Source organism: Gallus gallus, chromosome 8 (assembly GCF_016699485.2).
Source record: "Gallus gallus isolate bGalGal1 chromosome 8, bGalGal1.mat.broiler.GRCg7b, whole genome shotgun sequence".
Lineage (NCBI taxonomy): Eukaryota > Metazoa > Chordata > Aves > Galliformes > Phasianidae > Gallus > Gallus gallus.
The window spans coordinates 14,882,688-14,903,117 of record NC_052539.1 but is presented as its reverse complement, the minus strand read 5'-3'; the positions used below and the strand labels follow the sequence as shown (position 1 = coordinate 14,903,117).

The following is a 20,430-nucleotide window of genomic DNA, read 5'->3' as shown; positions in this document are numbered from 1 at the left end:
GTGCCTGTTCTCTGTCAGGTCACTGCATGCAGCCAGCAGGCTCCCATGCTGCACCTCAGCCTGAGAAGACCACTGAGCTACTAGGGCAGGTTCTTCTCCAAGTTACACCACAACCAGGCTCAAGACTCAGGAGAAAATTCCTTACAGAGAGCATCTCTTCAAAGTGCCAGCATCATCTTCATGCCTGTACTAACACTTCAGTTTACAGCAACTGTATGAGCCCCACTTCAAAGGCAAGAAACTTCTGACTTAAAACACAAGGATGACGGCCACCTAGGAAGCGCGGTAGCTTGCCAGGTGTGTATACATAAGTTTAAACTCATACAGTTATTTCTTGTGGCTTTAAGTAGACTTAGGATGCCACCAGACATTTAGAGACTGCTTTTCCAAGGAGCCAGAGCGTCACTTAACCTGGAGGACAGGGGCAATCACAAGGGCTACAAGAGTGCAGCAGAGCTGCAAGAGGCTCGAGCTTATTTACAGGACAAAAACTTTTGTCTCCTTCAAGTCACACCTATCGCTGCACAGAGAACTGCTGCTGCACCATGCACACTGCTGAGACATGCTCCAGCCAGAAACACACAAAGCTCACTGCTGAAGGAAAAGCTTCTGTGAGAAAAGCAAAGCCCTTCATAGATCAGCACACTGAAGCATCAGTAACTGCACAAAAATGAATTCAAAGTTGCAGGATTTTTTTCCCTGGAATGCTTTACAAACACCAGACAATTTAAACCAGAAGTAACCACTTTTCAGAATACACTGCCCCTTCAAAAGCACATTCGGTGTTGCACCACTTCAACCTGCACAGTCTATATGATACCATCTCTACATCGGAGGCCTACACGAACTACCTGCAGAACTGCAGGGAGAGGCAGGGCCCAGCCAGGACAGCACACCTCTGCCTCTCTACACCGCAGAGCTTTGTAATGTTTCTTTTAAATCTCACTCCACACAGCTTTTGGTGCATGTAAAAAATTCAAACTGCACACACTCCCCACTCACATGTCAAGTGCTTATTCCCAATGCTTGAAAGCATTTGAAATAGGAGCATTCCTTTCTAAACTGCACATAGTAGTTTTAACATACTGACACATGCTGAAAAGTACCCCTGCTGTATATTTCCACCTCTGCGTTTCCAAACTGTAACACTAAGGTACAACCCCATCCATTCAAAGCATCGTGCCCGCTCCCAAAGGAGGTAGCCTAAGTAGCTCTAAGTAAGATGGGGAAGGCCTACGTAACAGAGGTAGCTGTAACCAAGTTTAAGGAAATATGTGACATGAGAACACAATCCCCCCCAACTACCAAGAACACCTTTCCCATCTGTAGCAGAATCATTTTTCATGACTGCAACCAACAGCTTCAGTGATGTAAAAGAACTGTATAGCCTTTGTTATTTGTTCACAGTAAAAACCTTAAGCTGCCACATTTCAATAGTCTAGAGTGGCAGAATAGGATTAAAACAAAACCACCAAGAAAACAGCGAGGGCTATTAAACATCAGTGCTGTTAGCACCAGACACAAAGCCCTCCTTCTGGATGGCTTAGGACCAGATGCATAGCAAGCTGACCTCTACAGCTGTTCATTTGGGTAATTAAAATGAATTTGCACCTGTGATGCAAAATTAACTCGGGAACCAGAAGACTCCCAGTTAAGCACATTTGTTGCTTTACACACAAAGAAACACTGTCAAAACACAGCTACTTTTCAAAACTATTATAGTTTGAGAAGGGCTGAACAACTTCTGCCCTTCACTTCTTAGCAGCTGGTGCACCATTTCACGAGTTCAGAGTGAACCACCGGCCAGCCAGACTGCACGCTGGAAAGAACATTTCACAGCAATATCAGGATGATTTTTTTTAACCTTCCTTTGTACAGAATCAAACATCACGCAGTTGTCAGGAATTCAGTTCAAGCCTTTATCTTTGGCTGCTTTGTCATTACGTAAAATTCAGAGAAGCAAAGCACGGAGACATCAACAAAAATGAAGGAGGGGCTGTGCCAAGGGCATGGCTGATCTTTTCAAAGCAGGTCTGGAGATCTGTAGCAACAGTTGCACAAATATTCAAACCGCTTTCCACCAAAAGTTTGCATTCTGGCTCAAGTCTTCCCTATTGCAAATTGCAGCTAACCGCGTATATTAACGCCACACTAAAGATTAAGTTTTGAAGATTAAAAATTGTCACGGAGGGGAGCCTTGTGACAAAACCTCAGCATAAGGCTAACTCCACCATTCCACGGATTGCATTCCAGTTCTCCATTTGTGGAAAAGTATGTGTGTGTCAAATGGTAGTGATACCCACAAGATCGTAAGTGTTTTTGGAAAAGTTTATTTGGGAATTACATAGTATTTTCAGTTTTCCAAAATACATTTTACTAGATCCCTACAAAAGAAATCTGAATAAGTACAATAATATGAAATTAAGTTTGTTGCAACAGTCATTAAATATTTACTTCCACTAATATATACATACAAAATGCCACACAATTAGCTTGTTTACCCTTGGAATGTGTGCTGCATTCCAGCAGTTATGCTCAAATATCCATATCCTCCAGTTCCACAACATGAAGACTCAATATTAACACTTTGTACATCCTTTATTATAGACAAAAACCTTTTTTTTTTTTTGTTAATAGAGATTAATTAACCTTCAGCAACTTCACAGCTGTGGTAGCTTGTCTACTGGAGTATCGAACTTGAAATCTGCTGGGAAGAGATCAGGAGCTCGAGGATAGATGAGCCTGTATGATTGTCTGATGGTAACATCAGCCACACCAGCAATATCACCAATTTCTAAGACAAAAAGCAGACAAATGAATAACGTTTTTTAATTTTTGCCATTCTTACTGAGTAAAACAGCATATCCTTGTTTGGTCTCTGCTGCGTGCCATTGGAACAGCAGCTTCCAAGTCTACAGAAAACGTGAGTTCTCTTTTAAGCAGTAAGATGTTAAAGAAAGTTTTACCTTTTTGTGTCCTTTTCTCTGCAGAAGCTTGTGATGCCATATAAATAGCTGCAGCTGCTACAGAAATAGGGCTTCTCCCAGGAACCAAATCTAATTCCACAGCTTTACGGGCAATGTGTGTTGCTGCCATTTGTACTTGTTTGGGAAGACCCAGATTTGAACAGAATCTTGACATGAAGTCTCCAGTTGTAATCAGATCAACACTGGTTTCGAGAGCTTTCAGAATAAGTTTAAAACACCGACCTATTTCCTTCTTTGAAATCCTGGACACTGCACATATTTCTAAACAAAGAGGAAAAAATAAACTTCACATTTGACAGTATTTTCTGCCTGAAAATATCTGAATTTGATTATATGTAGGTGAACGCCACAAAGCAGGCCAATGTGATGAAGGCTACTACACCACAAGCTTTGCACATTAATGAAACTTCAAAATCAAATATTTAAGTCAGTTCAAATTCTCACAAGAAGCTAAAAAGCACAGATTACATAATAAGGGAGATCTGATACTCTCAGTCAAAGTTGTCTCCTCATCAGGGAAAAGGCGCACATAATTACTGCAGAGCTGTTGGCTCAAATGCAGTTCCAAGAGTCCCTATTTTCATAACATCAAGCAGCATCTTAAATCTCACCAGCACTCAGAAAGAATCTCAAATGCCAATTTTTAAATGTATTATCACCAAGAATCCCATGCCCAAAAGCCTACTCACATTATGAGTGTAGCAAATTTTGTCTAGACTCCACCTCCCATCCCCAGGCCCAAGCAAGGTGGGCTTTAGCTGCAAACAACCAATTTGGCAAAGTCCAGACATTTGAAAACTAACATCCTATAATAACAATAACTAGACACTCGATAGCAGAATTGAATGTGTACCACTGAAAGCTTACCTTTAAATGTTCTTGGAACACCTTCTTGCCTACAGGCTATGTAGAGACAAGCAGAAGCTATAGCATCATTGCTCCTTCCCTTGAGGCTCTTCTGCTCATACACTTGCTTGAATAAATTATTTGTTCGATCCTTCAAAGCAAGACGACTAAATTTAATTAACTCTAGGCCATTTAATTAGCAGCAATATCAAAAATTCATGTGCCCATTATATTATGCTAACTCAGTCAATGCCAGAACAATTTAAGACAGAGACATGAACTTACAACTATATTTCTAGGGAGGTTGATTCTGTCTGCCATGTTTGTAATTTCTTTAAAGGCGTTCATCATTGCACGATCAGAGCTACTCATCGTTCTGCGATTTTGGTACTTGGAATTCCCAAATTCATCAAAACTTGCTGCACCTGTGCCCTGAAAATATAGAGATATATATAGTCAATAAAACACAGTCAACTTTTTCCTCATTTCAAGAGCAAACATATTCCAGCTTTATAAATCCTAATTCAAGGCAACAGATTGGAACAACTGTGCAAGTACATGTGACTGAAGTAAATCATACAACCGAGCCTTGTCCCAAACATCATGCTCTATATTCTGCACAAGTCTTAAAACATTAACTGATTTCCAAGGACCACTGATTACATGACAACGAAAGATGAATAGCACGTAGCTAACATGTGTCTGTCAATATGCCTAATACCAATGTTCAGGTCCAAGTTTATGTTTTATGTACATCAATTAGTCTACATCTGCATCACAGCAGATATAGCCAATTCAAAACAAATTTATGGCTAACTGGAAACCAACTGTTACACAGTAACTCAAAATGGAAGTAAAAGTATAGGCAAAGAGAATATCCAAACCAATGACCATTTCAAAACTAATTTGATGCTTTGCCTGCTAGCAGCAGCAAGCATTAGCTGTTGCAAGATGTAAAAATCCATATATTCTGCCTTTACAATAAATCCAAGGTCCTCTTAAAGGAAAATCTTGAAGTCCTCATGATGAAGTCATATCCACTTCATAATCTGATGGCTACCTCTGTTGTTGAGAGCCACACTCCTGGTGTGCACGCTTTGATACTGCTGTGGAAACATAAGACCCTGGCACACAAACCCCTCTCACAGATTTCCCCATAGGCTGGCCTATGACAGACACTAGATCCCAAGACTGTTCTTGGCTTTTTTCCTACTCCTTCCAGCACTGCTCCAGTGAAAGAACCACCTAGAAACAACCCTGGCACCAACACAGCAGAGGGCGCACTGAACGAAATCCTAGTGACTTGACTGGATGAATCCCTCCAACTACCCAAAGGTTGCCATTGAGTCTTAAAGGGAAACAAAGAGCAAGAAAGCACAAAAGACTTCAGGCCTCAAAGAGCTTTACAAACATACCTTCAGCAAGACTTCCCTTTTAGAAACTATTCCAGAACAACATTCCTTGCCTGAGACGTACACGTCTCAGGTCAAAAGGCTCTTTCCTGGTCATCACTCATATCCCTGCTGCCTGCGATGTTCCCTGCAGCATTCATGCGTACCATAACTTCCTGCACTAGCGCTGTGCACAAATACTTAGAGGAACGGTATTTCCTTCAAATCTTGTAGCTGCCAGAGAAGTGACCACAAGGGCCCATCATTTTTGGCAGCAGGTTCCCAGACCCTGTGCTCAGACGTCACATTAAGTGTCCCTTCTTTTCCAGGAAACACTGCTCTGTTCTGAGGCCATCAAGCATTCCCCTTCACCACAGGGATTTTACTTTCCCTGGTCCATTATACACAGCACCTGAAAGATTTATTTAACTGTTCTGTAATTTTCTCCTATATCTCCTTGTAATGGGCACTTTCTTGCCCATTACTTTTTCCTTTGAATGTCTGCTTACATACGTCCAACTACCAACACAGCTATACACAAGTACTATTAGTCAGAGGATTTCACGCTGCCGGCACCTTCCAAGAGCAACCCCAATATACAATAGCTCACAACTATAAAAGGGTTAAACCACAGCAGTTCTCCTGCATTTACTATTTAAACGCATCATCTACTTTCCTTCCAGATCATTCAATTGACGGACAATGCTTTGTTGGCTTCAGTTCTTCACAACCATGTTAGGAAATACCTTTCTCTGCATGGAAAAAAAAACAGAAGCCCTGTAGTTTTAACTGAAATCTAATTGGTTTTAAGAACTTCGTATCTTTTGGCTGTTGCCTTCATGAGTTACCTATTTGTAATCTTTAGCGCTTCAGCAAGAAGCACGTCGAACTCAGATGTTTCACCTTTTTGGCTTTCAAAGACAGGAAAAAACATGATGTATTTCTTTATATCCCTGTCCTGAAAACTGATTCAAAGATAGCTAGAGTCAAAATACACAGTGCAGTAAACAGCAGTGATCTCTGGAGGGACTTAATGGAGGGTAGGTGTTGGCTTCCAATGGTTTGCACCCTGGTATACCCTCCCCCTTAAGAGCAGAAGGGAGAAGCATCACCATCACCACTGACTTGAGGTTATCCACAGCACCAAGGAACGCACCCTTATCATGCAGGAAGCTTGCCCAGTACAACCCGCTCATTATGTGGTCTGGAGGTAACCATGGATCCTTTCTTCTTTTACATTCATTTCGCCTCTACTTATCAATATAGCACTTTCAGATACAGGTCACACGGTCTGACAACACCCAGCTTCCTTTCAGAGCCATCTGATCAAAGGATAGAAATTCTATACCAAAAGAATACATTAGTTTCCTGTTCAACCAACCTACATTCTCTTGTAGTTGCAGTCACTACAAAAAGCAATACATTAACAACAAAGCATAACAAAAGACAACTTTTCCCACAAGATCTGTAGCAGAACTGCAAGTTTTCTTTTAAGTTCCAAGAAAATACACTGGTGTATAAGTAACTGGCTCATCTCTTTCTCTTGAATTTTGCATGAAATAACCATGATAGTTTGACAACCGAATCACAACTAATACCAGACCTCACTATGCCTCCAACTGATCTGCACTGTCACCAAGTGAGCTGCAGCATGCTATCTACTTGCAGAGAGAGACACTTCTGTGTCAATACCCTTAAAATCCTCCAGAAGAATGCAAGCCATTTCCACCACAGCTAACTATGCCACTCAACTTCCTCTTCACAAATTAATCTTTCATCCAACACACACTTTTGCTACCTCAGACAGATGGGTCTCCTAAGTACTAAAACCAATTAGGAATTAATCTCTTTGCATGGGCAAAACAACTTCTCTTTGGCTATTAGCAGGTAAAGAACGTATTTCTGCAGCAGAAAGGAGTTTCAAAGCAGTACCTCCCAGTTTCAAAAAGGAAACTATGAGAAGACATTTTGCAAAGCAGAAGTGACCCAATCCTTTCTTTCACAATTTAAAGTTCTGTTTTAACTGGCACGTGGTTCAGACTCCATTTTCACCTACATCCATCTCTGGATGTAGGTGCCTTCTATTATATTCCATGAAAATAATTAATCTTCACTTTTGGATTTTCCACAACACAAGCTTTATTTTTGTTGTTGCAGCTGGAATTTTAGCTTGTTTGTTTAAACAATCCTACTAACAGCAGCTCCACCTCGAGCAGAAAGGAACTTCCTATCCAACAGGAAAGGGATCTCAGGCACACAGATCTGGAGCCTCCTCCAGGCCATTCTGGCAATTGTTATTAACCAAGAAAATATAATCTTATCCTGCTTCACTGTCTGGAACTCACAAAGGCTGTTCTTTATTCTTTCAGATACTACTCATCTTCCTCATGACTACACCGATCTCTCCATTATTGAAACATCGCTTACTTTGAGGTTAATTCTCATGCCCAACTACTGTTGGCACTGGCATCAGAACACTGCTCAAGAAACTGGCTAATCTCTTGGTTCAGTTATTTTTGCTGCAAAACTCACACCCTTTGCACATCGATAGAAAATTTCTTCAGAACCTTCTGATAAGCTGTTCTCTTTCTTTCAAATAACTGAGGAAAAAGGCAGCTCCCAACACTCACAACATTCAGAGCCCCTGCTCAGTGGCAACACAAACACAGGAACTCTTGTCCAGAACACATCCTGGTTTGTCACAAACAACTTCCTGTAGAAAATAACGTCTGTTCTCTGGTTCATTCCCTTGCAAGTGAGATACCTACAGCAGGGCAGATTGTCCTCTGAAATTCTCCCTGGTGGTTCTAATAATTGGACGTTTTCACTCACAGCTCTCATCAGTTGTGCCTCACCGACAATCCTGCAGCTTGTATTCTCTGAGCAGCAATCTGCTACAGCTACTTTAGTCCTGTCTATTCAGGGATATTCTGGTTAACAGCAAAGCTATTACATTCAATAAATCCTTATCCCTGAAAATTTTTGTTTTTCTTTGAAAAACAAGTTTTTCATAGATGTTTCTTTAGGTCCTTAATTTCTCTCCCTGGGTCTACTACCCCTCTTATTCTAAATAAGGCACTGAACTTCAAATGGGAAGAGGGTTAACAGGTCATGTTACAATTTGTATCCAGCTGAACTGTATTTCTTTCTGAAATACCTTTTTTCCTTTCCAACATGCAGGCTCCAGAAGAGTTGAAAATGTCACCCTACTTATGAGCTCCCAGAAACAAACCCTGTATTTGCAGAGTTCCAAAATGAAACAACAGCATGAATCTGGAGTAAGCTGTCCATTTCTCCATTTATAAAGGTGCATTTCTGACCTTTATCATAGCTTATCAAATCTGCAACAGAAATCCAAGTCCTGAGAATTACAATCCTTCTGGACCTATTATGGTATCATTAGAACTCCAAGAACTTCTAAAGCATTGCTTCACAGAGCTACTTATAGCAACACTCATTTGTTTAATGAAGCAGTGCAGAAATTTGTTTGAAGGGAAACCCAGTATAATGCATCCTAAAATCTGGCTAGAAAGCAACAGTGCTCAGAGAAGTCCAAAACACAAGCATCCAGATGGACAATTTTATTTATTTAACTAATATATCTTCAAGATTAGCTGCTCCTATCAGTGTTCACTGTTCCTATCAGTCTTCCTCCCTTTGAAGAAATCCTAGCTAAGAAGTATGGTGGCACATTCTCCTATGCATATCCATACGTGTTTAGGTATGCCTATTTCTTTATCTTTTATGGAGAACCATCTTCTGTTAGGATTCACGGAAGAGTGCTTGAATCATTCATCAAGAACACTAATGGCTCTCTAAGTATCCACGTGATTGCTGTCAGTTAACTGCTGTGTGTTAACTGCAGATTAAACTATATTTCTTTGGTAACGATTAAATACTACACATTTCCAACTTTAATGGTTGAAGACCATCTCCCTGTTTAACATGAAAATGAAACTGACACGTTCTTAAAAATGAAGTGGAAATGCTGCACTGAAAACGGGCTCCTGATTTCATTAAGTTATTGTGGAGGATATCAGATGACAACTGTCAAAAACAGACAGCATGAAACATTCAGGAAATCCACAAATAGGAATTTGAATTTTGCAGTAGAAAATATAACAAAGCACAATGAAAGCTTATCTGGGTCACTATTTCATTAAAGGGAGGGCATTTGTGTTATTAATCTTGCTTTCACTTTCTCATAAACATCTGACACAGCTGTATCACAAAACTTCAAGCCAAACATACACTGAATATTTTCTTCTGGAATACTTACACCATAGAAAAATTCTATATTTAGTGTTTTCACGTAATATTCACTGAGAGAGCAGGCACAACATGTATTTAGCTCTCCATGTCTCCAATATTAATCTGATTTAGACATTATTACAAAAAAGCTAGTTCATGTTGCAAATCAGAGTGGCAATTAACCCCACAGCACTGCAAACTTCTGTCTTGTCAAAAAGTTCAGTCCTTTCTTGCTGTCAGCCAGAAACAGACACATTTTACAGATTACTGAAATGCAAGAGTTCAGTTTCGACTAAATCTCTTTGTAAATGAAACTCTGAGTAGTTTCAATGGACACACACATACGTAGTAGACACAAAAATGCTCATGCTTAGTAGCATTTAATATTTTATATTTTACCTTTCCAATCATTGTACTCAGGTCACCATCACTCAACAAAGGATTCTGGGTATCCCCAACTCGAGATGGGTCTTTTGTTGCCTTATCATTGCTGAAAGTTCTCCACTCTGACCCTACATCTATGACACGATCACCTGTAGTAACAGAAAGCAATAGTTTGTATCAACATAACATTTTGAAACAGCTTCTGAAACATTAAGTTACACAGCTGAGCTCTCAGTTATAAAATGCAGGCTGTTACCAAGTGCAAGGAGGATGTAACTGCAGGTCAACACACCAAAAGTTTTAGTTTTTTCAATCTAAGTAGAAAGCAATAACAGGAGCTGCAGAGAAAGTTTAAATACCTAGATAAACGCATGCAGAAAACAGTGTTGCAGCCACCCTTAAAGAATATTATAGGTTACACAATACACAAAGAAGGAGCTTACAGTTGTCCATAAACATTCTCAGTGATGGACAAATGAGTAAGTTATCCTACCTTTGACACTTGATCAAAGTACTCATGAATTAGCTATCAAGCACAATCTCATCAAGAAGTAGCACATCACTTCCATGAATGAGCTCCAGGTCCTTGGTACTCAGAAATGAATAAGCCACCTTCTAAACCACCATAACAATATTTTGCAGCTCTGTTTTGTTCCTTAAGGGATTCCTGACCCTTAAGAAAAAGACTTCCCTTGGGAGTCCTCACAACTTCACCTAAATGTTTCCAGCAGCATCTATTCAGATTGAGAAATACCTCTAACCAACATTAATACAGGCAAAAAATCTGCAGTAATCACAATGATACAAACAACAATTAAAAAAAAAAAGGTTCTGTTTGTAGTGCAGCTCATTCTATTCACAGGTCTGGTAAAACCAGCACCGCAAAGGTGTTGTCTCCAGAGCAATACTACAGTACTACAGACTTTTTCAGGAACATGGGTAGAGAAAAGCATTAAGAAAAAAAGCATTACAGTTCTGTGCAGAATATCAGAAGCCAGTATAACTGTCACCTCTGCTTTGCTAAACCTGAGGGAAAATTCATTATCTTCATCGATGTTTAAGTGTTGTGAAGGCAACATTCACAAAAATAAATAGCACTGACAGCAAGAAAAATTTCTGGCATAGAAGTTCAAGTATGAAACAACAGAGGCTGGTTTAACCTAGTGAAAACATAAGCAGACAGACAAAAGCACTCCCTACCAAACAGTGATAACATGCAATATGAAGCTGGAAAAAAAAAATACAGGAGCAATGCACAGAGTGGTGTAACTGCAAAATTACTTGTGGAAAAAAATCTGAATGAGGAACTTCACCCTTAACACATCAAGGAATGTGCCTGAAACTAATGAATCTAAGACAACAGGCCAACCTAAAAAGAATAAATTTAAGACAGAAGTACTCTCACTAGCATTCATCCGACATGCTCATAGCTATGCTCCACATTTATCTAATGCTCTAATGAGGGCTGAGGGAGTGGAGGTGGAAGTAACAGAGTTACAAGACTAAGAACACCGCAAAGTAAAAGAGAGCACAGATCCATTCTCCCTGCTAGAGGCTCCTGTCTTGCAAGCTTTCATTAGCAGACAGCGTGCTCCTCTGGCTCCTGGGCTCTCTGTAAATATTTGATTCAGTAATGCGCCTTCTATGGTCTAGCAGTGACTTTACTTTAAGACAACCCCCCAGTACTGTTTACAGCATCTAAAAAAAGCAAAATGTACTTAAAATTCTGGCATGGTATAAATAGAACACTGAGCACAGGGCAATGATGTAATATTTTTTCCACACAAGTAGGAATGACCTCAATGACTCACTCAAGGATCTGCCTCTTGTGAGTTATGAACCATTCCTGCTCTAACAAAAAAGTGTTATATCACTGCCTGCTTTGGCAAACATGCTACAAACAGAGAATTGACACTACTATTTCAGAGTGAGAAAAGATTAAGTAGAATAAATCTCTGAATATAAAGCATTTGTGGAACTAAGATGCAGTACCTAAATACCTTCATGTTGCCAAGAAATCTGCTATTGCAAGAAAACAGTTTTCCTGTATATTCTTTACTTACAAACGTCCGAGGAATCACATTCATCCCTTCAAAAGCCTTGCCCAGAAGCCTGACACAAGCTAGAAATAACAACAAAACTGGAACAAATAGGCCAAATGTTTCCATAGATGGAAAATATTCAACTACAAGCAGCTAATTATCCTAACCCACACACAAAAGAAAGTGCGGCACTAAGAATTCTTTTAACCTTTCAGAATACAAAAACCACTTTGGAACTTTTGCCTTGGTATGTATGCAATAAAGCCCCACCTGTAAGTGACAGAAACAAAACCTTAAATACCAGGGTCAGTTTTACAAAAAGCAGTGCAACATAGCAGCACTCAGAGAATCAGCGTTGAACACTGGTTGCTAAGTTAACATTTCAAGCACTGAACTACATCTCCTGGCTCATAACCTACTGATCTGCTCTCCTAAATCACCTGGAAAATGCACCTGAGTGGACAAACAGCAGAGTAATAAAAGCTCCCAAAAAATACTATCTAAAATCCCTGCTTTCTCCTATCGTTACTACATAGGTTTGTCAACTGTATCCAGCTGTGATAAGCTTGGGAGTGGTTGCATACTCCCTTCACTACTTCCTTACAATGCCATCTTTTTGAACAGAAACAAACTTCACAAGATACAGTCATATTAGACCTATCCTTAATTTAAATCAAACATGAGATCATCCCTTTCTGCTCTGATGTAGATAGGCAAAACACACTTTACAGGACCAAATCTTTACAGAAATCCATCTCCAGCATAAAGCATCTTCATGAACACAAAGGTTTTCTTCACTGCACTATTTCATTCATAAACCCTTCTCTCAGTACATAACCAGTCTTTAAAATACAGTCTAATTGACTAACACGTAGATTGCAGTGGAAATACACAAAACAAACTTCAACTCAGTTTACATACCATCTAAAAATGCAAAACTGCTGTTATTCAGAACAGAAGACCTCGGAGCAGTTACTTCTCTTCAGAACCGATACACACAAAGAGCAAGTGCTCCAGAAATGAGTCAACTCAGTATCAAAAATTAAAATGCAATTTTCAACAGTTTTTAGTAATTAGCTTAGCATGTCTATAAAACACAAACACTGCATGTTTATTTCACCCCAAAAATAGAAAGCAGTTTATCAAAGGAAAGCACTCTTACTTGACAAGTTCTGCATTCACAATTACATATGTTCAGACAAATAATACCAGCTACTTCAGCAGTGCATCCACTTGAAATACTCGTGATACATGAGTCCTTTATTCTCTATTTGCATTTTTATTATCTCTTACATTAAATGTACACATATAGCTGCAAACTGAGGAGGTTTAATCAAAACAAATAGGATGAAATTCAAGCCTCAAATAACGTTATCTTCCATATTCGGTCCTGAAGCATTTTCAAGATGATATGGCTTAAATCATTGTAAGAGGAGCCATAATGGTAGATGTACACTGAATCAAGCTCTGCATATGAACAACCAATATTATAATCTCAAAATAAATAGCAGAACAATGTTTATTCACAATTTAAAATACCAAACACCCACAGTTTCTAACAATGTTTGGCTCATTCTGACCATTAGTTAAGGAATCTGCTGCCATCTAGTGAGCACATACATGGAAACACTTTTTAGAACACCATGCTTAAAAATGTACATAGAACTCTAATTTCAGCCAACTCCTTATTATGGAGAGTACGAGGTGCTGAGACAAATTACAGTGAAAAATCCAGGTAGAAGACTACAAGCCAAGGAGAATTATGAAGACATAACTGCACAGAACCAGGCTGAGCTGAGCCTTCCTTCAAAACTAAACGGTCTCCATTCACTCATATTGAGAATACACCTGTCCATACATCACTTTTGTTACCTTCTGCTGCACTTGCTCCAACAAGCCTAAGCATTCCTTGTACTGAGGAGCTGGGAGTTGGACATGGTATTCCAGATGCGTACATTCATCCACATTCTGTTTATTTACTTATTGTCAATGATTTGGGGCCAACATGGCCCACTAACATGACTAATGGTGTGAAGGGACCCACAGACACATGCCCCAGGAAATGGGGAAGGGAAAGAAGGGAAAAGGTGTGCCTAAAAACTAAACAGTGACAATGAGCTAAGGGAGAAAACTGATTTAATAAGTACGATATCGGAATACAAGAAAATGCAATATAATACAATATAACTGGAATTGAAGTTAATAAATCAAATAAAAAGAGAGTGTCCAAAAACTGAAGGTCTTACTCTAATGCTGAGGTGAGACAGCTAGGGAGCACTCAACACAGAGACAAGCAGTAAAAGAAGGCGACAGTCTCGTGACTTGTGAGCAGTTTTGCCTTTCCCTCTAAACTGAAAATGGAAATGGAACACAAAGTCTTCTGGGAGATGTAGTTCTTCCCTTCTGAGAACCAGGTACCCAGAAATAGCAACACTCCATGGACCTAGTGCATTAACTCTTTAGCTGCCACTGCACTACAAGATGCTATGATGTGGAACACTGATAACAAAAATCATAAAACCATAACACTTATGTATTGCCCAATACAGTTATACTCAACTTCATTTCAGTTTTCAGCAAGCAAAATTACTTTACTTGAGCTCAACCATATAACATTTTAATAAACCTTGCATATTTAAGTTAACAAAGAATAATTGTTGAAAATAAACAAAACCAAACCCAACCCTAACTTTACAGTCACAACTTCCTCTACACGGCTCCCACTGAACCTTTGATTAGGCACACAATCCTTTGAATAGTTTCAGATATCAACACTGTATCATCAGGAAACACCCCCCAAACATTCAATGATTCAGAATGTAGATAAACATACTACTTAGTCTAATTGAAGTATTCTTCATATTGGCTCTGACCCGTCTTTGGTTCCCAGCCTAGAACCTACAAACTGTAAAACCTTCCACATCCTTTAGGAAATATCATGCTAAGAACAGTGACTGCAAAGCCTTGCCAAAACTGCTAGGGCTTCTGCTCCTCATGTCTTAGCAAAGACTAAATGATGACAGTCATGTCATGGCTGCATGACTCAGTACTAATACCACCACTCAGGCTAGTGGGTGGACAACAACATGTTTACCACAGCCCTATGGGATTTGGTATTCAGGCATCCTCAGCAATTCACATCCAAAAGACAAATACAGGCATTTGTGGAAACTTATGCTGTTTCCAGCAAATACAGAACCGAAATGGGTCAGACTTAAGACAGAGACTATCTGAAGTGCTGAATGAAAAAGGCAAATAGATGACTCTTCTCATACAACAAATTGCCTGTATAAATCCAGCACCCACGAACACTCATGCATTCAGCCACTCAAAGTTTCTGCAAATATAAGCATATCTTATCATTAGCTTTTCCATGGATGCAAAGAATTTTACTTGCAAGTACAAACTTTTATCCAATACTTTTTAGTACTCTGGGCACCAAACATAAAAGCAGTAACTACCTATAAGGTGCTAACATACATCCATATCTAAAGCTTATTGTCCATTTAATTAAAATCTAAAATCTCCAATTAAAATCTTAAGTGTAGAATGTTAACAGTACTTAGACAAAGAGATAATCATCAACATACATACAGATATGGAAAGGTTTTTCACCATTTGGAGGTTTAAAGATTTCACAACTGCCACAAAAGCCCTCTACGTGATCAGAAGTACTTAAAGCACCTTCTTCACTTACAGGATACTACCAAAAAATAAGAAAAAAGAAATGAAATTATTGGTTTATTTCAGAAAAGCAGCAGAAAATGTATGCAGAGATGTAATCAGCCTTATCCCTGATGACAGACATTGTCATGGTCTGAGTAATGGAGTGACCAACAGATACAACTAGGAAATCCACTCCTAGTTATTAGTTGTATCATAATGAAAAAATTATCTGTGGTAAAGTTAAATCTTATCTATACCATCTAGACCATACTTGAATTTAAGACTAGACATTTACATCTCAAACTTTTCAGAAATATTAGCCAACTAAATAATGCAACAGAACTTTCTAACAACCATACCTCTGACCACAAACTATGGCATGTTTGCATGTTTTCCCAAGAACTCTGAACAGGTATACAGAAGATGGAACAAACTTCTGCACGTCATTCATAACCTTATCCTAGTCTCCTGTTGTCTCAATCTTTTTCTGTTGCCTTTCCCCTCCTTTTCAGCTACATAACCTCTAAATGCAACATCAGCCGTAATACTAGTAACATCGATTTCATCACACACTCCCAGAAAAGATAATGGTCAAACTATTCCAAACTCAAATTTGGAATCAATGTATCAGCTACTTTAACCACTAACAGGCACATGGGGAAAAACAAACAAACAAACAAACAAGCTTTTCCTCAAACTATGTCATGTATCTCTGCCACAGCAAGCAGGAAAACATCATGTGGAAATACACTAAGCTTTGTCAAAAATTCTTGGATCTCATTTCAGCCATCTTGAACAAAAATACTGGCCAAGTCACACCTCTACATACTTTATAGCAGTGGAACACACCCACATTTGGCATATACCATTCTACCACTCTGGGACACAAGCAGTGCTCTACAGACACCAAAACCCAAAAACACTGTATTTTTATTAAATGGAACTGTGACAGTAATTTGCCTACAGAGTATACAGTCTTGCAGATTCTTCTACTGTTCTAATGGATCCCCTCCAGTGGTAAAAATCTCATCAAATTTCAACCCAACCCAAAACACACGATGAGTAGGATTTGCACATATCAGCTACACCTGTGTCAGCTTAGAGAAATCAGAATGCAAATCTGTGGCTTGCTTCACTGTGTAGAAAGAAGTGAAATTGCTACTGCCTTAATGGGAATATATCACGCAACTTGCAACCAATACATACAACTTAGATGATTCAGAAACAAAATGTTGTCTACCCGTCATACATCCAAGAAAATATCCCTTTCTCCTCATGTCTCTAGAAAAAGAGACATCACGAGTAGGATCTGATTTTTTCTTTCTCTAGATTTCCTAACAAAACTATTAAATATTCACAGTACTGTTTGGTCATGCACTCTTCAATTATTTATCTGCTAGTTTTCCAAACTAGCTGTTGGATGCTCTAGCTAAAGAATGGAACATATGCAGGATAACTCAATTACTCAGTAATGGATGGCAAAACAAAATGAGAACAATTGGCACAACAGTAAATGTTAGAATATTTTAGTGATGATTCCACGTGACAGCCTGCTTAAAAAATACTCCATACTTAAAGAAAAAAAAAAAAACACATTTTACCCTAGCAGTAATGTTGGCTCTCAAGAAGACTAAGTTCTATTTAAACACATTTTGAAAATACAACTTGATGGAAGTATGCATTAATATCCTAAGGATTTTTTTTTCTAAGCTTTTCTCTTTTTTTCCATTTTAAATATTCCATTATACTTATCAATACAGTTTAGCCTCTGTATTTACTGCTACGTATACAACGGAGAAGAGATCAGCAAAATTTAGGAGAAAAAACAGTATTTATTTTAGGTAGTATTAAAAGACTTAGGAGAAGTAATTAACAAAAGCAAGTATTGGCAAGGATACAGAGAATCATCCTTCAGGGCAGAAAATAACGTTCAACCAGTGGGAAACAAGAGTTATTCTGGCTCTGTTTATAAGGAAGCTATTTGCCTAAGGGCTTTTATTGCATTTCTTTTACTTTACTAACTGAAACAACAGTTGTGATTAAAGACAGAATACTGGACTAGGTGACATAATATTCTAATTCAATATTTCAAAATATTTCAAGATTGCAATCTTTAAAACACGTTTGTTTGGTTTTTTCAGCTTTCCACAAGAAGTTACCAGAAGAAAGGCTATTAAAAATAGTAACTTTTTGGCAAAGAGATCGTCATACAATAAGACACTTAGGTATCAAGACAAAAAGCTAAACACTCAAATTACATTCCCATTTTGTGAGGAAAAAAAAAGTACAAAAAACTCAAACAGATCTATATGCATAATTTAAATTACACAGTAATTCACAGGGATAAGAAATCCACTTACCTACTACTAGCCCACACTCCGAACAAATCATATCACCTGCTCTGTAATCCTCCACTAAAATGGAATCTGGATGGTTTGGGCAAGTCACTCTCGGAAGAGCATCCAAACTACAAAGAAAGAAAAAAGAATTAAATTGTTATTATCTCAATCAAGGAGGGTGCATATCCCAAAGCATGAGTTCACTGCTGAAAAGAATGATTTACGGTGATTTGAAGGACTGATTATTAACCCAAAACACCTGAATATCTTAAATTCCAAAACTTTTGCAATTCATCTCATCTCAGAAACATAAAAAGCTTCCAATAAGAGCATCCAAAACTTAAATACAGACAGGACTAAGTGCAGTCCACCTCGTACTGTACCATTAAGTGAAGTTCCTGAAGAACTTAGAATTACTTCATGCCAATGGGCGTTTCCACTCATTCTTATCAAACCAATATAATTTATCAGGTCTTCAATCCAGGAAGTAGTGGACACGCATTTATTTGAGAATGTGTAATTCTGTCATTTTTTCAAGGGTTAGAAAAGAAATTCCAGGCTGGAACTGGATTATGTAAATTAAGTAATTCATTAGTTGAGAGATCCTAATGGAGAAACTACCAGCTCAGGACAAGAATCAGGCAACAGCTGCTTCTGAGACCCAGGAACCACCTCTTGTACACCATATATCTTCAGCAGCTATGAAAAACTTCCAGTAAAGCCTCATCATTATTTAACATGTGCATATATACAACAGCACTAAGGCAGAGCAATGACCAATTGCTTCTAACCAAACATTGTAACAGTAAATACCTCATTTAAACTGACAGCGACTGTCCAGTACCTCCATTAAAACAATTTTGTTCAAGGTTATTTACGCTTACTATTTGAGGTTTCATATTCAACAGAGCCATTTAAATGAGCTAAAAAAGCAGTGGGTATGGCAGCTGGTCGCAGTAAAATAAAACACTGCAAGTACTTCTCAACCTAAACGTGACAGCACCGAAACCACCTGCTAATCCTTCAGACAGGAAACAGCCTATTAAAGAGCTGAATTCATCCGAGTTCCCCCCTTTCCCACCTGCCCATTACTGCAGCCCTATCTATATAGAGCCATCCCAATTTTCACGTTTTAGATATACCTCATGCGTAAAAAGAAAATAAACACGCTATTCTCAAGCGATGGCCGTTCAGAAGAACCTCTACGACTCAAAACGCAGCTCGAGAACCACCGGCAGAATTAATCTCCACGACCCCTGGACAGAAGACGTTCACGCACGACCTTCGGATGCAAACCACGCAGGATATCAGACACACGCGCTCCCTCCCGGCCCTTCCTCCCTCGCCGCCCCAGCGGCTTCACGTGGCAGACACAAGTGTTGACAAAGCACGGAGGGCGCCCATCTGACATCTGGCGTTACGCAAAACGCCGGCGACAAACGGAGAGAAAGAAGGGGGGAAAAAAGATCAAACGAGAAGCTCCAAAGAAAACGCTCGCAGCGTGCTGCCGCAGGCTTCTCCTTCACAAATGACCACGCAACAACCGTTTTTTCTACCCAAGTTTTAATTAAGCGATGCAGACGGACGCTCGGCGAGCGGCACCGAGCGCTGCGGCACTGAGCGCCGCGGAGGCGGCGGCGCGGCCCCGAGGTCGGGGCTCTGCCTCGCAGCAGCCGACCGCCTGCCGCGGCCCACACGGAGAAGCCCGGGAAAGCCCCTGCTGCCGTCCCCCCCCCCGCCGCGGGGCGGCTTACAGACCCGAGAAGCCGGGGAGGGACGGCGAGCCGAGCCGGGGCCGGGCTGGAGCGGCGATGGCCGCCGGTTCCTCCCCGGGCGGCAGCGAAGGCCGACGCGGCCATTTTCTCTGCCGGGCCGCAGACGCGGAGAGATGGCGGAAGCCGCGCCGTCCGCTCCTCGGGGGAACTCCTCTGCACGGGCCCCTACGAAGCGCCGGGCCTCCCTTACCGGCTCGTGGACGCCATCTCGCTCCCTCCGGCGGCAGCGGCTGTGCGCGGTCGGGCGGCAGCTCGGCGCACCTCCTTATATAGCGGCCGCGAGGGGCGGGACCGCCGGCAGCTCGCGACGGGTCGCGCGAAGGGACAGGCGGCGCCGCGCTGCGACCGCGTACCCTGGGCTGCTGCGCGCGCCTGCCGCGAGCCCCGCCCCGCGCGGATCAGCGCCCGCCGCCGGGACGCAGCGCAGCGCTGCGCGGGCTGGGGAGGGAGACCACGCCGGGCACGTTGGGTTGCGCGCGCCCGGAAAGTGGCGTCTGGGAGCCGACGCCGTGAGCAGCTGCGTGAGCAGAGGAAGCTCGCGCTGGCAGCTGCTCCAACGTGGGGCTGCCTGCAGGCAGAGATCGATACCACGAAGGGGAAGGAAGGACCTTTTTCTGGTTGCAGTGACGTTTGCTCAATAAATCCAAAGGGTGAAATAGACATTATAAAAAAAAAAAAAAAAAAACCACCTTCGCAGTGGGAATAAAGCTTGCTGTATTAAGTTTCCCTACGACCTGTGAGATGTGGAA

General features: G+C 40.5%; 1 protein-coding gene across 4 annotated transcripts; it reads right to left on the bottom strand.

The window, feature by feature from the left end:
* Positions 1-2,314: 2,314 nt before the first annotated feature.
* On the bottom strand, positions 2,315-19,923 carry GTF2B (general transcription factor IIB). 4 transcript variants are annotated; one of them, XM_046898287.1, is made up of 8 exons: positions 19,665-19,923; positions 19,049-19,188; positions 17,928-18,034; positions 9,875-10,008; positions 4,119-4,265; positions 3,855-3,984; positions 2,967-3,248; positions 2,315-2,794 (listed from the first exon to the last, which is right to left on the bottom strand). In XM_046898287.1, the coding sequence occupies exons 2-8, from the start codon at positions 19,051-19,053 to the stop codon at positions 2,661-2,663; spliced, it is 939 nt and encodes a 312-aa protein (XP_046754243.1). In that variant the 5' UTR covers positions 19,054-19,188; positions 19,665-19,923; the 3' UTR covers positions 2,315-2,660. The 4 variants fall into 4 exon arrangements, with proteins under 4 accessions (XP_046754243.1, XP_015146132.1, XP_025009028.1 ...); XM_015290646.4 differs by having other exon boundaries at positions 19,872-19,923; XM_025153260.3 differs by lacking the exon at positions 19,049-19,188.
* Between the last annotated feature and the right edge of the window lie 507 nt (positions 19,924-20,430).

Excerpts from the sequence above, each read along its gene's own strand:
- GTF2B (XM_025153260.3), bottom strand. The coding sequence starts at position 19,765 with ATGGCCGCGTCGGCCTTCGCTGCCGCCCGGGGAGGAACCGGCGGCCAT. Across the intron at positions 4,266-9,874 it reads TGAGTACAATGATTGGAAAG|GGCACAGGTGCAGCAAGTTT; the intron begins GTAAAATATAAA and ends CTATATTTTCAG. Across the intron at positions 3,249-3,854 it reads TGTTCCAAGAACATTTAAAG|AAATATGTGCAGTGTCCAGG; the intron begins GTAAGCTTTCAG and ends CTCTTTGTTTAG.